This window comes from Scyliorhinus torazame, chromosome 14 (genome assembly GCF_047496885.1).
Source record: "Scyliorhinus torazame isolate Kashiwa2021f chromosome 14, sScyTor2.1, whole genome shotgun sequence".
In the NCBI taxonomy this organism is placed as follows: Eukaryota; Metazoa; Chordata; class Chondrichthyes; order Carcharhiniformes; family Scyliorhinidae; genus Scyliorhinus; species Scyliorhinus torazame.
Window position 1 is genome coordinate 56,933,574 of NC_092720.1, and position 27,588 is coordinate 56,961,161.

At 43.1% G+C, this 27,588-nt stretch overlaps 2 protein-coding genes across 11 annotated transcripts in view; one reads left to right on the top strand and one right to left on the bottom strand.

Moving 5' to 3' along the window:
- The window catches only part of mcf2l2 (MCF.2 cell line derived transforming sequence-like 2), a 650,277-nt gene that overhangs the window by 227,510 nt on the left and 395,179 nt on the right, over positions 1-27,588 (bottom strand). For all 7 annotated transcript variants that reach the window (XM_072474222.1, XM_072474228.1, XM_072474225.1 and 4 more), the window contains exons 14-15: positions 25,505-25,608; positions 24,449-24,537 (exon numbers count right to left, since the gene is read on the bottom strand). In XM_072474222.1, coding sequence (XP_072330323.1) covers positions 24,449-24,537; positions 25,505-25,608 — 193 coding nt within the window. The remainder of the gene's footprint in view (positions 1-24,448; positions 24,538-25,504; positions 25,609-27,588) is intronic.
- LOC140389751 (lactosylceramide 1,3-N-acetyl-beta-D-glucosaminyltransferase-like) lies at positions 501-19,544 on the top strand. 4 transcript variants are annotated; one of them, XM_072474232.1, is made up of 3 exons: positions 579-595; positions 2,071-2,221; positions 15,280-19,544. In XM_072474232.1, the coding sequence occupies exon 3, from the start codon at positions 15,632-15,634 to the stop codon at positions 16,766-16,768; it is 1,137 nt and encodes a 378-aa protein (XP_072330333.1). In that variant the 5' UTR covers positions 579-595; positions 2,071-2,221; positions 15,280-15,631; the 3' UTR covers positions 16,769-19,544. The 4 variants fall into 4 exon arrangements, with proteins under 4 accessions (XP_072330332.1, XP_072330333.1, XP_072330331.1 ...); XM_072474230.1 differs by lacking the exon at positions 579-595 and adding an exon at positions 604-781; XM_072474231.1 differs by lacking the exon at positions 2,071-2,221 and having other exon boundaries at positions 501-595.

The window sequence follows — 27,588 nt, forward strand, 5'->3', positions numbered from 1 at the left end:
CACGCTTTCGGCTGTCTCGGCTTTAAGATCTTGAACCACCTTCAATAAACATCTACTTTGAATTTGAATGGGCAATTTAGGAAGAATGTCAGCACACAAATAATTTGTTTCCCTATGCAAATTCGCACATTCACAGAAATGTTGAACAATTTTGAACTCAAACTTTCTCTTGGTACTCAATCAGTGATTAAGTACCAAGTGGTTCGGAGGTAAACCTGGTATAATTGAACTCAGCAGCGGGAACGTGTGCGCAACTGTTTAAAAATGTGAGGTGGGGGGAGTGACTCCAAAGCCCGTTTTAAACTGATAAGAGGCGCGGTGAGCAATCACGTCTGCCCCTTTCAGAGGAGAAGTGGCAGGAATGCGGAGTTAGGTGAGCGGATCCTGGTAGAGGTTATTGTCATGGAATTGGACAGATCCTATTTGCCCAAGGCAACGCCTGCTGCTGTGTGGGACTTGTTGCGGCTGCACTTTGGCAGGCTGGATGGGCAGCCGGCGCGCATGCTCTGTGGGCGGCTGCCGTCCGGGGCGGACATCTTTATTTGTGGCGCCGCCTCCCGTCCCACTCCACACACACAACGGGGCAGGACTGCGGGTAAGCGCTGGCTTCTCCTCCCCCATTTAAAAACCTGCTTCCGTCTCCTCGAGTTGGGTGTTTTCATTTTGCGTGTGCGGACCAAACGGTTGAGTCAAACCGGGCTGACCAAATGTGCTGGCTGGAAGTTTCCAGGGGAACTGCCGCTGAGGCGAGACCGGCGGTGAGAAGCAGCCAGTACAAACGGTAACCAAGCCAGTGTGTTCACTTCGGAGGCTGGGCGTGTCTCTGGGGTTTGCGAATCCCGTACAGCAGTGGCAGGACCTTGGGTGGGGTGGGGGTTATCCGCTGAGGAGTTCAGGGCTCACACCCGACCTCCCAACAACAGCTGCATGTCAAAACTTTTTGGCAGCGCACCGCTTACGGTAGCTTCACAGCTCCCTGGGCTGTCGTCTAAACGGGCGGGATCCAGTCCTCCACACTCGAAAGTACGCTTTCTTTCCGCTTCCCTCTTTTTTCGCAAGCTCTGGGTGTTGCTGTCATTTACCCGCACTTAATTGCCCCCCTTTTGTAAACCGAGTGGCGCTGGAGTGGGTGCGGTGGAGCCACTTCAAAGATCACATTAGTAGTGGCGGGGTGGGGGTCCAGTGTGACAGGTTTCCTTCCCTGGTTACCTTGAGGATATCAGTAAGTAAGCCGGTTCCCATTACATTGGGGAACTCAACAGTTAGGCACCCACCAGCGTTTTATTCCCGGTATTTTAAACCGAATTAAAATAGTCAAACTGAAATGTTATCTCTGATTTCGGGACTATCACTCCGGATTATAGATCTCGGCCACTTGCACTACCAAATCCATTTCGTCACCTGCTTTACTTTTTTTCATCGAGCTAACTCTAGTCTTTTTAAATATCTGCAAACATTAGTTGGTCATTTTGTTTTAAATCCTTCAGAATACAGCGTGATAGTTTTTATTGGTTTCTGGGATGGTTCCTGCAGACCTGGAAGGTTGGAAATGTCACACCACCATTTAAGAAAGGGGAGGGGAGGGGGGGGGGGGGGGGGGGGGCGAGAGCAGGAGAGACAAAGCGGGCAACTAAAGACCCGTTAGCCTTGCATTAATGGCAGGGAGAATGTTAAAATCTATTGTGAACACTTGGATAATAATCTGATTGGGCACAGTCAACATGAATTTATGAATGGGAAATCATGTTTCAGAAGATATTGGAAGTTTATTGGAGTTTTTTGTTGCGCACAGAATTGGTAAAGGGGAGTCAGTGGATGTTCAGAGGGATTTTGATATATTTCCCCCGCAGGATGTTGATGGGCAAAATGAAAGCACAAGCACAAATGATAGTTGACTGGCATGGAATAAAGATTGGTTAACAGTAGGAATAAATGGGTCATTCTTGTGTGTTGGGAGGCTACGACTAAGGGCACCACTGGGTACTTGGGAGTGGAGTGCTTGGGGGGGGGGGGGGGGCAGCTGTTCACAAAATATAGCAATGATTTGGGAATCAAATGTAATATTTCTAGGTTTGCAGATGACTGTGGTGAGGAAGATGCAACGTGGCTTCAAGAGGATTGGACAGACTTGACGAGAGGGCAAGAACGTGGCAAATGGGATCTAATGTGGAAACATTTATCCACTTTAGTAGTGGGAACAGATGCATAAGAGTATTAAATGGTAAGAGATTAGAAAATGCAAATGTACAAAAGCAATTAAGAAGGCTATTTTTTAATTAATCCATGGAATGTGGGTGTAGCTGGCTGGCTGGGCCAGCATTTATTGCCCATCCCCGAGGGCATTTAAGAGTCAACCACATTGCTGTGGATGTGGAGTAACATGTAGCCCATATCAGATAAGGGCGACAGATTTCCTTCCCTAAAGGACATGATGGAATTTTACAACAATCAACTGGTTTCATGGTCACCTTTTCTTTTCGACTTTTAATTCCAGATTTTTATTTAATTCAAATTTCACCATCTGCCATGGCGGGATTCGAACTCGGACTCCCAGAGTATGACTTTGGTTCTCTGGATTACTTGTCCAGTGATAATACCACTATGTCACTGCCTCCTGAATAGTCTGTTGGCCTTTATCCCAAGAGGATTTGAGTACAGGAGTAGTGAAGTCTCGCATCAATTGTCTAAACCTCACCTGGCATACTGTATGCAGTTTTAATCCCCTTACCTTGGGAAGGATGTTATTGTAGAGGGAGTGCAGCAAAGGTTCATGAGATTTGTTCCCAGAATGACAGGGCTGCCCTCCCCTCCTATAAAGAGAGATTGGGAAACTGGGCCGCCTTTCTCCAGAGAATAAGAGGTGATCTCATTGAAACCAACAAAATATTTAAAAGGTAAACCGGTAAATGCAGGTACTGTAGATGTCTCCTGGTAAGGCAGTCTAGATCTAATTTCAGAATAAGGGGGAAGCCACTTGGGACTGAGATAAGGAGAAATGTATTTTACTCAGGGTTGTGAATCTCTGGAATTCTTTACCCCAGAGGGTGTGGTTGGTTAGTTAACTATGTTTAAAGCCAAGATTGACCGATTTCTAAATACCAACGACTTAAAGGGATATGGGGATAGGGAAGCCATTGAAGTGGATGATAAAGCAGGCTGGGTGGGCTGAATGGAGCATAGCAGGAGTCGGCCAAATTGGGGTGGAGAAGCTCCAGCTTATTCTTTTAACAACATTGTGCTGCAGTGTTGATGCCACCTGAAAGGAACTAGGTTTAAGAGGAAATGGGGTGCAGATAAATATTTACTTTTGGATAGGGTTGATATTTTGGAGACTGGTTGATTTTTCTCTTTTGGCAATGGAAGAATTAAAGTTATTTTCAGGGTGAGGTGGTTAGCAAAAAAGCTACTTTAATTAAAATTAAGCCTGTTTGCTCCATTTTAAGAATCATCGTGAGATGCATATGAAGGAGTTGTCCAATTGGTTCCACTCCCTGGCTCATTTCCTGTAGCCCTGTAAATACATTCCCCTTCAAATATTCATGCAGTTCCTTTTTTAACTAACATTGAGTCTGTTTTTATCAGCCTTTCTGGCAGCTGCCACCTCTCCCCAGGCTTTCTTGGTGGGATGACCTCCTCCTTCCATCCCATTGCATGAGGGTGTACCACCTGCCTCTCACTGCCTCCACGAGGTCAAGCAGACACCCATCAGAAAAACAGCTGCCCACCTGCAGTGTCTTCCTGGTGCACAACAATTCGTGACATATTCTCTTTTACCTGAATTGCCTCTGGTTCTTTTGCCAATTATTTGAATGTGTTCTCTGGTAACCAACCTTTTTTGTCAATGAAAACAGAGCAAATGAGGATAAACTAAGCTGACTTTCCAAACTATCAAATCTGTGCTCTAAAACGATCCCAGTTTCCCCACATAACTGAAGACCCATAAATCTATTCAATCAATCTCCGCTGTACTCTTTCCTTCCTAACATGTACTTCCCAGAATTGAACAAAAATGGATCACTATATATGCTTCAGCTAAATGTTTAGTCAGCTCTGAATGTTTAGTTAGCTTTATTTTATTGAGACAATAATCCTATGTGTTTAAACTCCATTTATTCTGCAGCTTTTTATAGTGTGAACATACATGGGGGTGGGGGTCTCCATTTCTGCACCTCCTTAGTTTTGTTTCCCTTTTATTTTTCAAACTTACAGAAGAAATTAAACAAGGAAATTTTAAACCCCTTTTAGAACTTGATAGCTGATTCTTAGAAATAGGTGATTCAGCTTCTCTAGCTGGTTCTTTCATTCAGTTCGATCAGTTCTTATCTTGATAAGGGGATCAGGGTTTATGGGGACAAGGCAGGAGAATGGGAATGAGAAACATATCAGTCATGATTGAATGGTGGAGCAGACTCGATGGGCTGAATGGCTTAATTCTGCTCCTATGTCTTATGGCTATTCTGTGCTATAGTTCCGTTGTTTTTGCTCCTTATCCCTGGACCTTTCCTCCTCCTCTAGGTACCATGGCCCAAGCAGGCATTGGCAGCCATGGAATTTTATTGGATTGATCCATGATTGTACTGGGTAAAGTGCTGCCATGGTTTGCCACTGCCTTCTGTGGTAGGGCTTACCAGGAAACACTCCACTCGTATGCCTTCTGCAGTAGGGCTTACCAGGAAACACTCCACTCTTACTGCCAGCCATCAGATGCATGGAAGGATTCACAGGCTGGTAATCAACATGTTTCGTACAAGTTATGAATGTACCTTCTATGGCCGCCAAGTCCTGAAGTGGGACTTGAACCTGTAGCTTCTGACCCAGAGATGGGACTGCTATCATTGCGCCACAAGACCTCCCTGGATACCCTTGCCTGACAAAATCTACCGATCTTTGCCATCAATATTTCAGTTGATTTTGGATGGTTTGAGGGGAGGAGGAGGTGGCCGAAATGTGGGGTTTACAGAGTAAGCAAATCCAGTTTGACGAGCACAGCATCACTGGGTTAGATTAATGGATTTTAGTTTCAGAAGGTGACTCAGAAAAATAATTATTCTGGATAAATATGAAATCAAACAATGGTGGGTTGACCTCATTTAAAATGTTTACTTTGTTAAAATAGGGGAATGGTAGAAGAGAAAAATGTATTGCAACATTTGTAGTGGTTAGTGATCAGATAAGTATATAAAAATAGGTGGGGGAGTGGACTCCGTGCTCTTTCAGAGGGTTGGTGCAGACTCGATGGGCCAAATGGCTTCCCGCACTAAGGATTCTATGATTCTATATTTGCATTTGTGAAACAGGATTATTATGGATTAAAAGCTGTACTGATGCATCATACTAATGTACTAGAGTGAAGAGGCTACCTCTTCTGGATAGCAAGGAGATGAAGTGAAGAAGCACTGGGAATTAAATTTGTTTATGTCAATTCACATGTTTTGTCTTTTTACCATAATGGTCAGGTCGATTGAAAGAAATATAAAAAATACTTGGTATTTTACTCCCCATGGGATCCTGTGAAGCCTGTTGGGAAACTTCCTCAGAAGATTCACATGAATCTGCATTTACTGATCGTAATGTTCTTCTCGTGGGATGATTTTTTAAAAAAGTCATTTTACGGGATGTGGGCATTGCTGTTTAGGCCAGAAATTATTGCCCTTCAGAAGATGGTGGTGAGTTGCCTTGAACTGCTGCAGTCCTTGAGGTTAAGGCACATCCACTGTGCTGTTAGGAGTTCCAAGACATTGTCCCTGACAGTGAAGGAACGGTGATATATTTCAAGTCAAGGTGGTGAGTGACTTAGAGGGGAACCTCCGGCTGGTGGGGTTCACAGGTATCTGCTGCTCTTATCCTTCCAGATGGTAGCGGACGTGGGTTTGTAAGGTACTGTTTTCAGGAAACTTGGGTGAGTTACTGAAGTTCATCTTGTAGATGGTGTACACGGTTGCCACTGTTCGTCGGTGGTGCAGAGTTTGAATGTTTGTGCAGGAAGAGCAATCAAGTGGGCTGCTTTGTCCTGGATTATGTTGAGCTTCTTGTGGTGTTGTAGCTGCACTCATCCAGGCAAGTGAAGAGTATTCCATTACACTCCTGATCTGTGCTTTGTAGATGGTAGACAGGCTTTGGGGGCTCAGGTGGTGAGTTACTCGCCGTAGGATTCCTAGCCTTTGACCTGCCCGCTACAGTATTAATATGGCTAGTTCAGTTTCTGATCCATGGTAACCCCAGGATGTTGATTGAGGGGGAATTCAGCTATGGTAATGCCATTGAATGTCAAGGGGCGATGGTGAGACCCTCTTTTGTTGGGGGTGTTGATCTCGTGAAGTGAGTTGGTTCCATGCATTGGTTTTGCCTGAATGTTTGGTTGAATCATTTCAAAGCTGTTAGGCAAGGAGGCAATCGTTTAGCAGCATATTTGGATCTATACTCTCATTAGTTGAGCTGGACACAGAACATAATACCATTTCTTTAAAAAAAAATTAGAAGCAATGCAGAAAGGATTGGATTGTTGGGAATGTCTGAATGTACAAGATGGAAGATAGTGTTTTCTCCTCAAACTATATCTGTGTCCATTGTAGACAAATTGATGGAGATTGGTTGCTGTAATTGGCCAACATCATTATTTAGAGTTACCATTTTCTGACCACTTGATGTATTTAAAAGCCCCATTTGCCCTTTACATGCAATGTGGGTATTTTCATTAAATACTCCAGACAAGTCTCTGTCTCTTTGCCTTATTTTTGCATTCATGTTTTTTTTGTGTATCTTTCTTGGTATATCTCCCCCACCCATCTCCTTGGTGTCCCCTTCTGCCGCCCTGAGTGTTCTATTGCTGAGCTCCTGTCCTTTTTTAAATTCCCCCCCCCCCTTTCTGCGGGTTTTGTTGCAAGCCTTGTGGGTTCAGGGGGGTGCTTTGTGCCCCCATATCTCCATCTCTTTTCTACCCCCCCCCCCCCGATGCTTCTCCCTGTTGCTCCAGGTTCTCTTCCCCCCCCCCCCCCCCCCCCCCCCCTCATCTATACCCCCCCCTCATACCTCCTTTTATGTGTGTTCTTGTCTCTTCGCTCTCCTCTCTCCCACTTTCCCTATTCACTGTTGGCCTCGGAACAGGCCGGCAAATTGCCTCCACACTTTGTGGAAACCTTTTTCTGACCCTCAGATGGTGTACTTCTCCAGATGGAGGAATTCGGCCAGGTCTGCCAGACGGTCTGCAGCTGTGGGTGGTGCTGCTGATTGCCAGCCGTGCATGATTCTCTGGCGTGTGATTAGGGAAGCGAACGCAAGGGCGTCCGCCCTCTTCTCCATGAGTCGTTCTGGCTGTTCAGAGACCCCTAAACTGCCATACTTTGGTATGACTCTACCCTAATCCCCACAACCTTGGAGACATAGCCTCAAAGTTGCATTCATGTTTTGATTTTTGTAGCCAGTTTGTTTTATTCCTTGCATTATTTGCCTACATGTTCTTGTGTTGCGCTTACTTTGCAGCACCATATTGATGAGAAACTCTTATAAGGAGAGGTTGGAACTGTTCTAGAGAAAAGGCTAGGATGCCTTTTGATGAAAGATGTTCAAGATTGAGTGAGCTGGACAGAGTAGGTAGGGATAAACTGTTCCTGCTCGTAGAAGAGATGAGAATACAAGGGCACAGATTTAGTGATTTGCAAAAGAAGCCGTGATGTGAGAATAACTTTTTCAAACAACGAATGGTTTAGGTTTGGAATGCACCCCTTGGAAATGTGGTTGAGTGTGCATTAGATGATTATTTGTGCAAGGGTACATGGAAAAGGCAAGAGCATGGCACTTGGAGTCACACTACTCATTTGGAGAGCTGGTGTAGACAATGGGCTAAATAGCTCGCCTCTGTACTGTAACAATTCTGTGATTCTTTCCTGATTCTGTTCTGGAAAATGAGTAAAATGATTTTTAAGGCAGTTATTCGGATAATAACATTAATCCAATGAATTAACTAAAATAGTCCAATAAATATACTGCTTTTTAAAATAGTACTAGAAGCGATCTGGCCTAGAACTGGACATTTAGCAAATCAGGTCTGTGATCTGAAAATGTGAATGTTTTTGAATATCACAATTTTTGAATATCACATAATTTAACATTCCCAGGAGGTTGTACATTGGAATATCAAACCGTTTTGAATATCAAACCGTTTTGCTTCTATAAAGTGGAAAGCAGGGGGAACATAAACGAGCAGGAGTTGTATGGATAAAAGGAGATTTCAGGTTTAAAATCGAGCCAAACAATACTTGGGAATAAAAGCAAAATGCTGGAAAACGCAGCAGGTCTGTGGAAAAGAGAAACATCTTGGGCTGTATGATTCGTCCCCTAATTTGGGGGAAATGAGTAATATGGTGGGTATGTGAAAAGGGGACCAAAGCTAAAACGTAATATTAAAGGAAATGGGGGCATTTCTAAGTTTTCAGGATGGTAGGCCAGCTCGAGGATGAAACAATTTGACTGATGCAAAATATTTCCATCTATCTATGTGAAATCAATAACTATTTTTGTTCATTCACCTTGCATAATCTCAAGAACATCCAGAGTGCTTTCCAGCCACAAGTCACATTTCAAAGTGTAATCACTAATTTTGTTAGTAAATGTCTCCATTTGCACAATGCAAGGTCCTACAAATTGCTGAGAGACAGATGACTAGTTAATCGGTTTGAACAGTATTGCTTGAGTGTGAATGTTGTTGGGCAGGGCATCAGGAAAATCTGCTTTTCAAAAGCCGCAAAGTGGACTTTGAAGTCGGCCTTTTGACTCCAACCAGAACTACCACCGAGTCAATTGTTGCTTACACTTCATCCAGTGAGTCACTTATTTGTTAAATAGAGCTTGCTTTTAATAAAACATGCTGCCTGAACTTGATTAACACACTTCACAGAATTGTCACGGTGCAAAAGGTGGCCATTTGGCCCATTGTGACTGCACTAACTTTCCAAGTGAGCATCATGACTTGGTGTTATTCTAGCTGTTTCCCTGTACCCTTGCACGTTATTTCTACTCAATTAATCATCTAATTAATGACCTCTTGAATGCCTTGGATTGAACCTGCCTCCACCCACTTCAAGTGCGTTCCAGACCCGAACTACGCGTGTAAAAATTTCTCACCACCTATTTGCTTCTTTTGCAAGTCACTTTAGATCTGTGCCCTCTCATTCTTGATTCTTGTATGAGCAGGAACAATTTCTCTGTATCTACTTTGTCCAGCCCCCTCATGATTTTGAACTTCTCTATCAAATTTTCCATCTTGAACTATGCATTAAGAGTCTGCCACAACTGATATGAGACTAAGAGTCTGCCACAACTGATATGAGACTATGATCTATATTGTTCATTTTCTCCTTTTTGGATGTGTGATAACTGTAGACGAATAATTGGTTTTGGTGGAGGAAGTGGAACTGGTGTACATGGAGGACCCAAGTGTTATTGAAAGAAATGAGGTGATAAGAGGCTCTTGACACAATTTTTCACTTGTATGGGGGATTGAGATAGCTTGGAGTTACTGGGAGTTTCCCCACTGGATGAGGACCAAGGAGACTTTATATTACGATTTTAAAATAGTGAAAAGGAAAAGACTGTTTTTCTGGCTGTGAAATCATTGACGTTTAGGAGAATTTTTTAATGCAGGCTGGTGTTAAGGGCATGGAATGCTTTGCTGTGGAAAGTTGTTGAGACCACTGCACCATATTTAAGGGAAAATTGAATAGATATTTGAAGTAGCTGGGGATAGAAGGCTATGAAATGAATAAATAGATCGGGACAGTTTAAATTTTGATTATTCTAGCAATTTGCTGGCATCTGCACAATCTATTTTAATTACTTTTCAGTGATGTAAACCATGGCCCTATATAGTTGTATTGCAACCAGTATGAAAACAAAGCATTCTTTAAAGAGGTCTTAACATACCTTTTAAAATTCTTGGTTTTATCATTGGCCAATTGGTGATGTTTGGGTTCACATTAATCCAATTTATGTCTCCAACTGCATTGTTTGTTAAATCTACATCCTTAGCTTGAACTGAGTTACTACATTCCGGCGCCTGTTCAGGTACACGAGGAAGAATTTGGAATGTCCAAATTACCTAACAGCACGTCTTTATGCCTTAATGCATGTGGTAATAGATATCATTGTTCACCTGCATTCAGCAAATGCTTAATGGTTGTCCAAACTTTAGAGCTATATCAGCATTTCTTCATGCTGGAATCAAATTTGTGGAACTCCCTTATTACTGGAAGGACAGTTGGTGATGGACAGTTGGTGATGGGAAAGTAAATGATGGCTCACATCCCATCAGCAGATAAAGAAAACTAATAAGGGATCATTGCAGTTAAAGATGATTGGCCTTGAAAGTTCACAACCATCCTTTGTGCTAGTTATATTTCCAGTCTTTCTCCATGATTCCTGTTGATGTCTATTTTTTTAACTGGCTTTATGGCATCACATTTTGTTGACTTAATATCAAGGGCAGTTTCACATTCCTCTCCTCTGAAGTTCCATCCTTTTGTCCATGTTTGGACGAATGCTGTAATAAGCTCTGGAGTTGAGTAATCTGACCTACCAGTGAACTGATTATTGGTAAGTGTTGCATGATAGCACTGCACTGACTCCTTTCATCACTTTGGGAGCGGATTCATAGCACGGTAAATGGCAGGGATGGATATATTCTGTCGTCTTTTGGATGGGACATGCCTTGGCAATTTTCCAGTAATGCAGTGTGAAAACAGCTTGGTTAGAGGCACAACTAGTTCTGGAGCACAGGTCTTGAGCGCACTAATGCAATGTTGCTTGGATTTGTTGCATTCCGTTTACTCGACTCTTCCTTTAATATCACGTGGTGCAAATTAATTGGCTGAAAACTACATCTGTAATGGTGGGTCCTCAGTGGGGGGAAGAGGTTGAAGGGGACAGTAGTGGAAAGAGACCATGAATGATCTTTCACTCTACACTTCTGGTTGAAGCTAATTGTAAATTTCCTCAACCTTGTAGCCTTGTCTTTGCATGCTTGTGGGGTCGCTCATCTTTCAGCTTCGGAATATTTATGGAACCTCCTTTCAATTCTATTAGCTGCAAACTCATTCACAGCTGCTCATGACTGGATGTTGCTAACTCATTCACAGCTGCTCATGACTGGCTGCTGCAGGACTGTGGTGTTTTGCCGTCCCAAGTTGTAGAATTGCTGTACTCTGTCCAATGGTATGCAGCTCCATGCACACTGTTTCATAGATTTCATAGAATTTACAGTGCAGAAGGAGGCCATTCGGCCCATCGAGTCTGCACCGGCTCTTTGAAAGAGCACCCTACCCAAGCCCACACCTCCACCCTATCCCCATAACCCAGTAACCCCACCCAACACTAAGGGCAATTTTGGACACTATGGGTAATTTATCATGGCCAATCCACCTAACCTGCACATCTTTGGACTGTGGGAGGAAACCGGAGCACCCGGAGAAAACCCACGCACACACTGGGAGAACGTGCAGACTCCACATAGACAGTGCCCCAAGCCGGGAATCGAACCTGGGACCCTGGAGCTGTGAAGCAATTGTGCTACCCACCATGCTACCGTGCTGTCTCTATTATGTTTCAATTATGCCTGGCACTGCTACTGACATGCTCTTGTACATCAAACCTGGATTGTTGACCTGATTTGATGGAATGAGATGCTAGGACATGACTGTTGTATTTTGGTGGAATGCAATTCTGATTAAGATGACTCATGGGTGACCAACTTTGAGCTATTATCTGTCTTGCTTAGCACAGTTAGTTTAAAGATGGGACTTGATCTTCAAAAACTGCATGCTGTTCACTCCTTCCGACCAACACTGTCAGGAACAGATGGATTTCTGAATGTAGATTAGTGAAGAGGTCAAGTAGGTTATTCCCTCAATATTTTGGCTCTTTCACCATCTATCATTGTTAATTGGATTTAATTTGGTGTTCACTGTAAAAAGAATACGGAGGTCTAGATCGAGTGGGCGCGGAAAGGATGTTTCTACTATTAGGAGAAACTAGAACCTGAGGGCACAGCCTCAGATTGAAGGGATGATCCTTTAAAACGGTGATGAGAAGGAATTTCTTCAGCCAGAGGATGGTGAATCTGTGGAACTCATTGCTGTGGAGACCAAGTCACTGTCTTTAAGCTAGATAGAAAGGTTCTTGATTAATATGGGGATCAGGGGTTACGGAGAGAAGAGCAGAGAATGGGGATGAGGCCATGATTGAATGGCAGAGCAGACCTGATGGGCTGAATGCCTAACTCTACTCTTGTATCTTGTGTATTCAGGTGGAGGGCATTAATTGGGCAGGATCATCTCTCTTGCTGTCACCCCTATGGTATTTAAATTTTATGACAGTTCTTTTTGTCAGTGTTCCATCAAGGGGCTGTCAATTAGTTAATCGGATAAACAAAATTCTCAAGCGTATAGAGGAGCAGGATGAAAAAGTAATGTGGCTGTTGGAGATGCATGTTATTTGCAGGAGGCACACGATATTTAAAAACTGATCAGTTGTTAGGTGGTGCAAAACAGTATTGCTGTCAAAGCTATTCACCTTGCATTCATTTGGTTTTCTTCCGGTTTGTGATTAGTGATTAAAGCCTTGATTTCAGTGTTCTAGCCTTTGCCACGCGGTTGAGTTTTTGTTTTTGAATGAGTGTCCAATTAGTTTTTTCCAATGAAGGGGCAATTTAGCATGGCCAATCCACATGCCCTGCACATCTTTTGGGTTGTGGGGGCAAAACCCTCGCAAACACGGGACTGTGCAAACTCCACACACACTGACCCAGAGCCAGGATCGAACCTGGGACCTTGGTGTTGTGAGGCAGCAATGCTAACCACTGCGCCACCGTGCTGCCCATGCGTGGTTGAGTTTTGGCAGCTGAGTTCCATTCTCTACCAATTCTGTCTACTCTTGGTGATGGACATTCAGGCCCTGGCCAAGAGTGTATTCAGCACCCTGCTAACCCCCAATGATTCCTTGTGGTGTTTAAAAATGGAGTACTGATTCATTGGCAAAGCTAAGGTGAACAATGGTAATCGTGTGCTTTTCTTGTCCACGTTTGACCCAAAGCCGTGCAACTTTACTCTGGAGGCGATGTTGAGGACTCCCATGGCCACTGCCCCCCTGAATGTATAACACTGTGCCATCACCTCTGGGTCTGTCCTGCTAGTGGGACTGATATACCCTGGGGTGATGGAGGGGGTCTGGAAATTTAGCTGATTTTCAGTGAATTTTCAGTGTAATTTTCAGGATAAAATTGTAATTCCGCTGAAGCTTTAGTTGCTATTTTGTCTCCCAGTGTTGGCATGGTGTTGCCAGACAATGGAAACTACAGCCTGTTTCCAAAACAAGCTCAGCAATTCAAGTTGTTCTATAAGTTACCAGCTGTTTGTACTTTCCCATTCTAAGACACGGCCAAAACTGAAATTCCCTGTTTATTTGTAGATGCAAATATACTTTGACTTTGCTCTTGTAATAATTCAACAACTTGCACATCAAAACCAAACAGTTCTTGCATATAATTAAAAACTTGGGTTTGTTAAAGCAGTTGTACAGTAAATGGAAATCAGGAGCTCCTGCTTTGGGAGGCATTTTTAGTTTAAATTACTTGGCAATTTTAAAATTTGAACTAGTTTTATAAATAGTTGGCCTTGTTCCCATAGTGTTGGTGTCTCTGTCAGTGGGCTGATGAGCCGATAGGGTTTTTGGATTTTGTAAACCAGGCAAACAACTTGTTCTAATAGAGTATGTCACTTCAACTCTGGTCACATCATTTATGTGTAATTTTCCCCCCTTTGCCATATTCGTAGGAAAACTGATGGTTTGATTTACCAGTAAAATTGGGTGTGCTGTTCTTCCCCAGACCCTTTTTGAAGGATCCTTAACTTGTATAAAATTAAACTTGGAGCTCTGGAAGAGTCTACTCTTTTTCAGGATATCTTTGGCGTGGGGGGGGGCGGGGGGGGGGGGGGGGATTCCAGTGAGTTGTACTGTTGAGAGATTAATCAAACATTTTTTCATCTTTTCCTAACTAATCGGGAAGTCTTTGGCAGTTTTTAAATCGTGCTTCTACATTTGCTTGCCTGGTTGCTGCAGTTCACATGATATAAATGCGGATACATTCTGTTCTTAACTGAGTAATCTGAGGAAATTAGAATGTGAAATTATCTTTCTAAGACATTGTCAAAACTTAAAATGCTAGTTTGGACAGCTGCTCATTTATTCACCAGTACCCAAACATAATGACTGATTACAACTGATGATCCAAATCACTTATCAGTGTCCCTCATAACTGCTTTTGTACTTTTACTTTGAATTAATAATTTAGGTAAATGTTTTTACAAGGGTTCTTGGACTGCACCCAAGCCCATGTGTGGGCTAATAGTATTGACTTTCCAAATTTTAAAAGTTTGCACTGAAACAGTTGACTCACTGATTTCATTAAGTTGATGGCGATGAGCCTATAATGCATGAATGACATTTTGCTTCTGGATGGACATTTGGAACAGTGACCGCTTGAATGAAGGTGGAGGGAGGTGAAAGGGATGACTCTAGCTCTTTGTTTTGATTCCAAAGAGTTCTGCAGAGTAACCAAAATTTGAGGAATTCCACAGAGCCATTGAGGTTTTTGATAAAAGTTGGGGCTGAAGACTTTGGTCTTCCCTGTTGTTTAGCAAGTGGAAATTGCATTGTATACAAGACTGTTATGCAAGCCTTGTGAAAGCACATTGGTGACAGGGAGTGCTGGGTGACTTGTAATTGCACAAATATAGGCAATTTCTCCGACTCTATCCCTGTAGTCATGAAGTTTATTTACCCGTATGCAATTCACTTGTGCCAAAAATGGAATAAGAGTGCATAATTGTCTCGTGGGACAAAAAGTTTCATGTATACACAAGTCCACTTTATTGTTTTAACCTATTGTTGGCTATGGTAGCTTTGAGCTACTGGCATAACAACAGACCTTCAAATTGAATGGATATTTGTTGCCTCGTTGCATATTTTCTCCTGGCTCAATTCAATTTAAAAAGAAAATGTTTTTGAAAGGTAATACTGAATGAGATTACAGGTTTGAATTACTTTGAATGAGCATGCTTTGGTTTGGATCTAATAAATATAATTGCAGGTGCAAACAATGTTTCAAGTGCTGCAGCCTAGTCTGTTTATAGTGGATTAAACTTTGACCGTTTATTTTTCAATTTTGTGATAAAACTTCTGTAAATTATTCATCTTGAACTTAATTTCAATTAATTATTGTTTACTTGCCAGGTTCTGTGATGTTGGAATGATTCAGAAGCAAAATGGGATGATCAAAATTTGCAACAAATGAAGACAACTGCTGATGAGGACTTTGTCCTTTGATTTTTCACCTGGCCTTATTTCTGCCCCTGGTTGAGGGAACTGGAATGCAGCATCTACAAATACCTCCAGAAACAGCAGGAGGTGATTGCCTGGCTTATTCAATTTACATCTAGATGTGTCCGATTAGTTAGATAATATTCTACTTCAACTCAGACATACATATTTGATTGTATTAGTTATGCGAGACATCACGGTCCCAGGAAGAAATGCACATAAACATCTGGAATTCTTTGTGGCTGGCAAAAATTAAATTTGCAGAATGATCACTGTACATAGGCGAGGAAGAAAACGTCAGTTTCTGCAATTAATTTTTACTTGTTTTTTCTTCTCCCTTGCCCTAATTTATTGGGAGCAACTGGATGCGAATGTTCTTAGTCATGTGAAGTCTTATTCATACAGATATCTCGTTAATAGATACAGTTTTTTGAATGATACCCTAACTCTGGACAAGGAGACAGCTGCAAACCTCCACAGTTTTCCATACCTGATAACCCATGCAAACAAATGCCAAGATCAGGCTGTGTTGCTCCTTCTGTTTGTGAAGACTGCTCCTGAGAATCGTCAGCGGCGGGATGCTATTCGTCAGACGTGGGGCAATGAACACTATATAAAGTCAGAGTTAAAAGCCACTATAAAAGTGATTTTTGTTTTGGGTGTACATAAAGATCTCTCGCAGAGAGATCTTGTGCAGAGTAGGATACTGATGGAAGATCAACAACATTCTGACCTTATCCAGCAGGATTTCTATGATGACTTTCACAATCTTACGTTGAAACTAATCTTCCAGTTCAAGTGGGCAAATACTTTCTGCCTAAATGCTAAATTTGTCATGTCCTCTGATGATGATGTTTTTGTGCACACACCAAATCTAGTGAACTACCTGCTACAGCTGGATAAAGGGATAAATAATTTCTGGATTGGTCGAGTACACCGAGGCGCACCCCCTATAAGGAACAAAGAAAGCAAATACTATGTTTCCTATGAAATGTATCAGTGGCCTGCTTATCCTGATTACACTGCAGGTGCTGCATATGTTGTTTCCCAGGATGTGGCAGTGAAGGTTTATGAGGCCTTAATGACCCTGAACAGCAGTCTTTATATAGATGATGTTTTTATGGGTCTATGTGCCAAAAAAATGGGAGTAGCACCACAACCACATATTTATTTTGCTGGTGAAGGGAAGACCCCGTATCATCCTTGTATTTATAATGAAATGATGACCTCTCATGGCCATGTGAAAGATATCCACCATTTGTGGCGGGAGGCTACACATGCAAAAGTGACTTCGCTTGTCTCTGGATTTTGGGGGCAACTTTACTGTCGAGTTGTCAAAGTATTTCTTCTCTGCAAACCATACTTTGTGGACACATATCCTTGTATTGCTGCATTTTCCTAGTGCAGTAACTATATGAAGAAGTAACAGAACTGAGATTTATTTCTTGGGGAGGGGGTGGAGCTGGCAATTAAAAGACCTCCAAAGGAGCAGCTGGCATTTTAAACTAAGTTGACCTGTAATTACTCTTAGCAGCGTTTTTGTCTATCCATACCTTTTTATAAACATTTTCAAGGGTAAATTGCAAAGTAAAGACCTGTGAATAATGTTACCAGCAAGTGAGTGCTGGTTGTAGTTTATCCAGGCTTTGCACCTGAAAAATCTAGTTTGGGGGGGGGAAAATGATGAGCAGCAAAGAAATGTAGGGAAATTTGACGACATTATCTGACCATCCCTGATTATTCAGCTATGAAGCATTTCTCCCCCCCCCCCCCACCCCACCCCCAACTAGCCTGTAAATTTTACACAGTACCTTTTTTTACTCCATGAACAGAATTTAATTCTCCAGCACCACAGCACAAAATTTGGTCTGAATAAAAAAAATTTGTCGAGCAATTAACTGACCAGTAACTATTGTATTAACTTAATGCTAATATTAAGTCACTCCTTTTCATGCATGACTGCAAAAGTTTTTTTGGGAGGATAGAATGCAAACTATTACATTCTCTTAGCCTGTTGGATATTAAACTTTCATTCTTAATGTATGGAATAATTGGTAAACAGGCCTATATTCTTCGATACTTTATATTGGCTAAGTACTATGTTTAAACCAGTTACATGATATGTACACTCTGATTCATGAGGAATATTGAGATGCAAGTTCTAAATGTTGTATATGGTTGTTGCTTTGATTTCTGCATGCAGTAAAATTGTTACTTGGAAAGCATTTGAAACAATTGGCTTAAAGTGCTTTCCATGAAGACTACGGCAGAAGAGTAAATGTAGCTTTGTTTATGGTATGTTCTCATTATGAAGAGCTGGGCAGTCTGGGTCACTAACTACTTGATTGTCAGCATGGCAGGCTGCAATTTGAAGTTCTGTGCCTGCAAAGAGCACAAGAGTTTGGTGTTTCAAGTAATGAACGTCCAAGATGTATACATTTCTAAACTTGCCAATTAGATATGGAATTGTCGCTTGCAGGATATTGAGATTTTCAAACCTTTTGCTTTATTTAAAAAAAGCTCTCTCTCATTCTTCTATATCTGTGTATGATTTCCTAGTAGCAACCTGATTAAACAGATTATTTTAAAATAATCTCACTAATCATCTGGTGTGTTGGTGCATGCCTAATTTAGACCCTCAAATGTTTGTACACAAACGGCAGTTCTAGTAAGCAATCTGTGCCCTAAAAATTGAGTAGAATTACATTATAACGCCTTCAGTAAATGCTAATCTCCGTTCTAAACCACCACCAAGCTTGTTTAGTATCCTAGGATATTTGGTAAATTAAAGTGGCTCCAATTAGCAAAACATATAAATTCTCTCTCCATTACGTAGGTCGTCCTAGTCTCCAGTAAATTTTGCCATCTCTAACAAACCTTGCATTCTTTTACATTAGAAGTCACAATGCATTACCCCCCCCCCCCCCCCATTTCCCTGCACATATTTAAATTAGATTGAAGTTTATTCTCAAAATTGCAAAATATACTTTACTCCATGAGGTGTGAAAAAGCTAATCCATACCCACTTGATGTGAAGAAGCTGATCCATACCTGTTCAATGAATGCTTAAATGCTACCAGATGTGGAAAATGTTTATTTCTGCATCACTGGTATCTTTTCCATACAAAATAATTAACTTCTATTTCTTTGAATGGGTTTAGAAAAAAATTGGATCTATATTTTCAGAAGTATATGAATGTTAGTGAGAAAAGTATGCAATTTGGCAAAACAATGCAGTCCTTTTAATCAAATGGTCAATGTAAGTAAAATTGCCTTGAAATAAGGCAGATTTCAACTTTTTTCTGTATTTGCACATTGACTTGCGCCACAGTATGGTAGGAACAGGATACCACGTGAAATGACTTTGCTCCTTTCTTGGGCAAAAGGGCCCTTGGGTAATTTACAATGGAACATATCAATCAGTCAAGATCAAAATTATTACTTCAAACAGTTTTTAAAGAGAACTCCCCAGACCTAATAAATTCTGATTATCTGTACCTACTTGAGGTTTTCTAAAAAAAAAAAGTCTAGAACAAGAACCATTCAAATTTAACAAGGGGCAATTTTAGTGCTTCTAAAATATTCCCACAACCTTTTAAACTAAGCTATTTAACTTCTGCTCCAAAAAAGACTTACATTTTATTACCTTTAAATTACGTGTATCCCTTCATGTGTTACTTGCAAAGGATTTAGGATATTTGTACTGTGAGCAGTTTATCACTAACTTGGGAGGAATAAAGGGCCGCACTCAACATGGGAGAATTTCTTTCACCTCTTATTTTTATATTTGTGACCTACCTCGCACAAGCTTTGTTTCAGGGATAGTTCAGACTGAAAGTTTTTTTGAAGCCAAGTAGTTTTTATAGTAGTGCAAAAAGTGTTCTGAAATGCAGTGACACCATATAGACCTGTCCAGCTCCATTGTTTTTAAAAAAAAAATTTAAAAATTAAAAAAAAAAAAAAATATACTTATACCAGAATTTCAACTCTATTGTAGACGCACTTTGATGTATTTAAAATGAAATGGTTTGATGTTTTGTTTCAAGGCTCATGCCAGTTTTGCACCAGTTTATTTGCTAGCTTCTTAAATTTATTTTTGTATGTTAATTTTCAAATGTTTCTTGTTATTTTGTCTGGGTTTAAAAAAATAAAAATAAAGTGTATATATAGTATTAAAAGTTGTCTTTCTGGAAAGTTTTGATCTAACTTCTGCATTGTGACTTCATGTTTTTTTTTTCCACTTTGCTTCGATTTCCAAACTTGTCAACATGGAGGGGCCTTTGCAATCTCTTCACTGCAGTTCTTTGTACTACTGGGGCAGGTCTATCATATAATTAAAGCAAACTGCTGAGAAGTCTCTGCTGATCTGGCAGCAATTGTGGAGGGAAACTGAGCTAATTGCCAGAATTTTCCAGCCTCCCATTGCAGGTGGCTTACCATTATCCAATGGCACTTTGCATAGCTGGTCCATCCTGCAGCCGGCGACCTGTGGTGCGGGTTAACTTTGGTGGGACTGGACTTGCGGTATCGACTGAGATGAGCAGTCACACGTTAGGCGTCTTCTGCCTGGCGATTTGGTTTTTGACCCATTTAATGGGGGTTTTGTACAAAGAATGGTACTGGGTGACAGAATTTGATCCCCTTGGAGTGGTATCGAAGGGTTACAAACTAAGGATAAATTTGGGCAAGGGGGTGAGAGCAGTACCGAGTGAGGGGAACAAAAGAGCAGCAGTCAGAGGAGGGGGGGCAACTCCTGTTGGGGCGAAGGTGCTTGTCGGCCTGGTAGGTGGGAGAGCACTAAGATAAGCTAACGTGAGGAAGTAGTTTGGGGGGGGGGGCCTGCCTGTCGGCGGGGAAGGGAGAACACAACAGATTTGGGGGGGGAGGGGGGAGAGAAAGAGGTAGACGGACCCAGTGGGATAGCAGAGGGAACTGTGTACAACGGGTGGGGGAGGGGGAAGGGGAAGAAGAGAAACTTGAACTGCGAACAGGACCCACAGTCAGATGTATCAAACCCAAAACTTGGGGGGGGGGGGGGGGGGGGAGGGAGAGAAAGAGAAGAAATGACAAAGGAGAGAATGAAAATGACTAATGGGTGCCTGGAACTCGCTGCCGGAGGAGATGGTGGAAGCAGGGACTATAGTGACATTTAAGGGGCATCCTGAGAAATACTGAATAGGATAGGAATAGAGGGATATGGATCCTGGAAGTGTAGAATATTTTAGTTTAGATGGCAGCATGGTTGGCGCAGGCTAGGAGGGTTGAAGGTCCTGTTCTTTGTCCGATGGACGAAGTCAAAGGGACCTGCCGAGGTTGGATGTACTCTCGCTAGTGGAATTCAGGCGGTCAAAATGAACGTACTGCCCAGGTTCCTCCTAGTCAGATCCCTTCTAATCTACGTCCCCAAAGCCTTCCTCAACAATGTCGACAAGCTAATCTTGAAGTGTGCGTGTCCTGAAGAAAAGGGTTCTACAAAGGAGAAGAAGTATGGGAGGCCTGGCCCTCCCACACCTGCAGTTTTACCACTCTGCAGTCACAGCAGAGCGGATGGGGTGAAGAATGGGTGAGGATGGAAGACAGTTCCTGCATTAGGACATCCTCCGAACCCTAATCGCAACCTTCCCCCCCCCCCCCCCCCAACCCCATCCACCTTGAAAAGGTGGAGACAGGACAAGGACACTGCTGGTTAGGGACGTGTACATAGACGACAGAATAGCGACCCTGGAGGAACTTGTGCAGAGGATCCAACTAATCAATGGGTCAGATCTAAAACTGGTGGTAAATTGTAGTCTCAGACGGCACCTGCTTTTATAAGGCAAATTTACGGGCGCTGGCTGCACGGGTCTTCATCCACTAGCAGGGGAGCTCTTGTTCCACGGGGAGATCAATCGAGGTGCCCCTTCTTTGCGTTGAAGTGGTCCATATGTTTTTGCACGATCCACTCTGAGTCTCACAGTGTATGAAATCAGTCCCATTCTCTCCACAACCTGGGCAACGTCCCTGAAATTTTGAGGGTGAACGTCATCCCCTAAAACATATGTTCTGCGTTTGGTGATCATGTTACCTCTCCTGGAGATCCTGCTTCCTCTGCACCTTCCCGCCAAGACGTGGGAACATTAAACTCAGGAGGGTGCTGGGGCATCAGCCCATCAGCAATTCTGCCCCGGCGCAACCCCAGTTGCGATGTGCGTCGTTCGGTAATTGAATAAAAACAGTGCCATCTTCGTTTCAATGGATCCTGCAGTTTGTCTCTTGCCCTTACATGGGTGGCTGAGCGAGCCGACCGTACTGTTTGAGGATGGTTGGTGTTGGGTGGTGTTTCACTCCAATGGCACACAAATATCTGAAATTCCTCGCTGGTAAAGGGGGTATCATTGTCCGCAACAAGCACCTCCTGGGTCCCACGGGTGCTGAAGGAGTGGCGCAACTTCTCCACTGTGATTCTTAGGGTGGTAGACATTCGGTGCCTGTCAATCCACTTCTGAGTTGACGTCTATAAGGAACACAAACATTGAACCCACGAAGGGCCTGGCACAGTTGGCATGCAAGCGCACCCAGGGGCGTCTTGGCCACTCCCAAGGGTGGAGCAAGGCTGACGGAAAGAGCTTCTGGTGTACCTGGCAAGCCACACGTTGCCTCATCATTTGCTCGATATTGCCATTGAGCCCTGGCCACCACGTAACTTCTTGCAAGCACCTTCACCTTGAAAACATTGTCCGCTATGCAAATCTTGTAAGATTGTGCACTGACCTAGCCGTAGGGTGACCAGGCAGGCTCCCCACAGGAGGATGCCGCCCTCCACACTGAGCTGCTGTTTTGCAAGGTAGGCCCGCAGTTCCTCTGGGGGTTTTCCCTTGTACCCGTTGTGTAGAATGACATGGCCCAATTCTGCTTTTGCATCCATGTGCGGATTTGTGCGGACGTCATGTTGTATTGACATTGGACATCTAGTGTCTGCTACTGGTGGAGATGGGGGGCTTACAGGTACCAGGAGTGGGCCGAGGGCATCCGCATGTGCGATCTATGCTCTTGGACGATGTTGGAAGGTTTACTTTTACGCTGCCAACAGCAGTATCCATCATTGGATTCTGGCCAAACTATTGGTGGTGTCATCTCGTCTTCCTCAAAGAGGCCAAATAAGGGCTTATGGACTATGATCACTGTGAAATGATGCCCATTGTTGTACTGGGGGAATTTCTTCTCTGCGAATATCACGCCAAACCTTCCTTCTCAATTTGCGCAGAACAGCTCTCTGCATTAGTCAGGGTTCTGGGCTATCGGCTATTCGTCCCACCGGTGGGGCAACACTGCCCCAATACCACATGGAGAGGTGTCACATGTGAGGACGAGTGGCTTCGGCGGATCGTAGTGCACTAACCGTTTGGATGATCACAATTGCGGCTTCTTCACTATGGATGAATGCCTCCACCTGTGCCCATTTCTGGTTCTCCTTTAAAAGCGTGTGAGCACCAAGGTCGTCTGGTTTGGGATGAACCTCCCATAATAACAGACTAGCCCTGAAAACATCCTCAGTACGTTCTCAGGAGTCTGGGATCCTTTTGGCTCCTTTTTGAAAGCCTGATTTGTTCCTCCACTGGATGAAATACATCCTTATCAACGTGGTATCCAAGGTATGTGACTGCTTTCACCTGGAAGACATACTTGCCTCTCTACCGATGGACACACACGTCAGAGAACCGTTGGAGGACCTCATCCAGGTATACCTTTCTCAGTGGCTCCTGCAACGAGCACGTCATCCAGGGAGCCGGACACCCTGGGAAGCCCTTGGAGGATGTTTTCCCGCTGGAAAATCGCATATGCCGACGACATCCTGAATAGAAGCTGGGTGTACTTGTGCAACACCCTGATGAGTATTGATGGTGTGTGGCCATGCCTAACTCCAATTGAGGTACAAATGATTCATGTCAAGCTTGGTGAATGAGTGACCCCTGGCCAACTTTGCGTACAAAGTATGCCTAATTCTGCAGCTGTAGGATGTGATTTCAGTTCACTTGCCACTCACTGGGTTTTCCAGTTCAATGCCATCCTGGGGTCTCTTCCACAGCAGGAGGAATATCCTTATCCTGGAATCTGTTTCTTTGACATTTTGAACAAAGTGACATGGATACTGTAGGACAAAGTGCCAAAGAGATCCCAGCTGAATTAGTGGAACATTAAAGGTCGTGCACAACTCTCTTGAGAATTTTTCCCTTCTGTGCTGCCGCTGATAATGTTGACATGCTGAGTGGTAATAAGTGGGGCTGTTAGCCACTTAACTGAACCTAACATCCCAGTGGAAATGAATGGCCAATTCTGGAGATAAAAGGTTTGATTTTGCTATGTTCCGATGTCTTCTGCAAATGCTTTTTTTTTTGGGGGGGGGGTCCCTGTACGGTAGTTGAGAATCTTTGATTTTGCATCACCTCGTGTGTGGGACGAGCCAAAAGGCTGGCTGGCCCTGGATCCCTAGTCTACCTCACCGCCAGCCCTTGTCCTCCTTCAGAATTTGAGTCATTATTCCCGACTTCTCCCCAACTGGCACCTCCTGTTTTTTTTTGTGGAATAGAGACTGTTTCATGATGTGTCTTGTACCTTACAAGTTTATTCGGGACTGTCAAAGTGAATGTACAGTTTCTCTATATACTGCTGGGCAGAGGTTTCCACCTCCCTGCAGCGGCAGGTTTTCCCGCTGCAGAGGCGACTTGCCATTGGCCTACTGCAAGATCTTCAGCTCCCACTGAAGTTTGCGCCGCTTTGCATAGCTAGCTCGCCCGCCCTGTACCAGGGTACCTAGGGCGGGGAGTAGACTTTGGCAGGACTGAAGATCCCGCCCAAAGGAAGGACTGGAAAATGGCACAGTGAAGTATCTGTTCAGCCCTTTCCTTTCTCCTGTTTAAAGCCATAATTATTCTGCGGTATAAACCAGTTAAGAATGTTTGCCCTACAATATAGTTGCAGAACGCAAAGTATAATGTTTGCCCTACAATTATACTTTGCGTTCTGCAAAGTATAATTATGTGCAATGCACACTGACCCAGTGACTTCCTGCACAGACCTGAAGAAATTTGGATACTTTTCTCACCTTCTCCTTGTTGACAAGTTCTCTTCGCTTTCGGCTGTTACTTGTACATGACTGGATCCCCCCTGGCTGGCTTCGTGCATCACTTCAATCTGAAAGGGACAGGGGTAGGAGAGGGAAGCCATGTAATTACACAGCACATTCTTACATTGCAGCACTTTTTTTACATCACTGAGGCAGCAAAGGACTTGACTCTGGCTGAATACAATAAATGTATAACTCTCGTGCATAAACTAAACCTCATTCTGTTTCTGCTTTAACTGACAATGTTCCTCCAGAAGTTCAGGCAGACCAAATCTCCAGCCAGATTGCACTTCTGTACAATTCAAATTCTTTCTTGACAATCTTGAGAAAACATCGGATCTGCCACCCACTTACTTTTGAAGACTACAATCTTACACCTTGCTGTTCTGAATATTGGTTCGTACTTGTATATTGTGAGTTAAGGTCTATTTCCAGCTACCTTCCTAACCCAAATTGTTTTAGTTGTAACTGCCTCTGAAGCAAAAATAAATTTGGTTAAAAAGGAAGTGATGGAATGAAGACCTTGCATTTATTCGGCATAAAAATAAAAAGTGCTGGATAAAGTCAGCAGGTTCAAGAGCATCTGGAGAGAGAAACCGAGTTAACATTGAAACATTAACCCTTTGTTCCTTTCCACATGCTGCCAGACCTGCTGAGTTTATCCAGTATTTTCAGTTTATATTTCCGATGTTTGCCTCCATTTCCTCCCTTTTAGCTCTGTTCCCCTTTAGCACAACACTGACTTTGCTGTGGTTTTGCTGCTCCACCTTCAAAGGTTAAATTAAAGAAAGTGATGGGAAATTGAGGTCTGGCATTGTATTTTTCTTATTAATTGGTAGTAGCCCTAATCGGGTGTCAGACTGGTTTCCTCTCAACAGTGAAACTTAACCTAAAGAAATAGGTTTAAACAAATATTTGAATCTACAATGCTTTGCTTGAAACTGTTCATTTTAGACATCCTCTTGTGTAAATGTTTCTGTGTGTGTTTTAACGTTGGAGCTAAACCATTGCAAACGCCAACAGATATGTCCTTACCTTTAAGTTTCCTTTGGGTTTCTTCATGTTTCGTTTCCTTGCTAATTCTGTTTCTGTAAGTGGCTTTAAATTGCTGATGTTATCTAAACTCCTTCTGCTGGGAGCTGTGGGAATAATAAAGAAAAGCTCATTGTTAGCAAAGGGGAACAATGCACCCTATTGCAAAAATGTTAGCACTTGATTGCATAATGTAATTTAGGAAAGACCCTTGAACTGGCTAGCTGTATAAAATAAATCCGATTTGTCAAAATTTATACACATGTGAACAACATAGACTAATAATTTGCACATTGTTCCATAACATAGTGTGTAGCGACCAGAACCCACCAGTCCGCTGAAACCTCTGAAATGATCTGGTACATTGGGTTTCAGCAGATTTGTCATTAGCCTTCGGTAGTTCAGAGGGCAGCACGGTAGCATAGTGGTTAGCACAGTTGCTTCACAGTGCCAGGGTCCTAGGTTCGATTCCCGGCTTGGGTCACTCTGTGCGGAGTCTGCACGTTCTCCCCATGTCTGCATGGGTTTTCTCCGGGTGCTCTGGTTTCCTCCCACAGTCCAAAGTTGTGCAGGTTAGGTGGATTGGCCATGATAAATTGCCCAAATGGGGTTACAGGGATAGGGTGGAGGCGTGGGCTAAAATGGGGTGCTCTTTCCTAAGGGCCGGTGCAGACTCGGATGGGCCAAATGGCCTCCTTCTGCACTGTAAATTCTATGATTCTACGATGCTAAAGGAAATAGCAACTATTTCAAGCCAGAGATGATTGGTCCATCCAGCCCATGCCATGTTTCCACAATACAGTAGTCCCTTGGTACATATGCAGTACCCTGAATCCCATATGTTGGAGAGCTCCCAGCTTAGTTTTTATGTGAAGTTAATAAGATGTCTTATTTCAGTCCTGTGCCAATAACGGCCTAGATCTTGAGGTCAGCCGTGAAGAGAGTGCTTGTTGCTGACTTTGAAGAAAGCTCTCCCAAAGACTAAGTGAGCTCTGAGCATGGATTTTGCCTTTCCCAACATGACGTTAACTCTGGTGCTAGCTATAGGAGATCCCAAAGCTGAAATATAAAGCATAAGTGCTAGAGGTTTTAAAAAAATAAAAATATGGACAGAAGAGCCACAACATGTATTTATGGCCCCATTAACCTCTTGTCACAACCTCTTAGCGACAGCAAAGATATGTGGTTAAAGGCGCAAAGCATCCCACAAATCCCTAGGGGCTGGTTTAGCACAGGGCTAAATCGCTGGCTTTGAAAGCAGACCAAGGCAAGCCAGCAGCACAGTTCAATTCCCATACCAGTCTCCCCGAACAGGTGCCGGAATGTGGCGACTAGGGGCTTTTCACAGTAACTTCATTTGAAGCCTACTTGTGACAATAAGCAATTTTATTTATTATAAATATAAAATTTGATTTTAGGACCCGAGGTTGTTCAATAGTGTTGTTAAAAACACAATTTGACTAGTATTTTTTTCTCCCAGATACATCAGGTATATTTTAGGATCCAATTCTTTGTGGTACGTAGGTCCGTGCTGCCGGGAGTGGTGAGGCAGGATATTTGGCAATAGTGATCTCTGATCATGTTCCACATGGATTTAGTGGTGGGGTTGGGACCTGCTCAGTGCCTTCCCCTGTGGAGGTTGGCGACATTGCTGTTGGTGGTAAGGGATTCTGAGAGAGGGGTTCCTCTGCCATTGAGGAGCATCTGGCGTTTAACAGAAGAGAGGCGATCTCATCTTCCAAGTTGTTGGAGGTTTTGAAGGTGGTTATTAGAGTATAGATCATTTCTTATACGGCACAAAGGAGAAGAGTGAAGGGTGGAGAGATAGAAGTTGGTGGCTGCCATCCTGGAGATGGATCACCAATACTCGGTTAGTCAGACAATGAAACTACTGGGAAGCATTAAGAAGTGACAGTTGGATTTTGGGCTGCTTTCAACGGACAGGATTGTGTGCCAGCTACAACGTTCGAGGGGGGCTTTTTATGGACATGAGGAGAAGGTCCGTCGCCAGTTAGCGCATCAGCTGAGGCGACATGCCACTTCTCAGGAAATAGTGAAAGGTTGGCCTCTGTTCCAGCCAAGGTTAA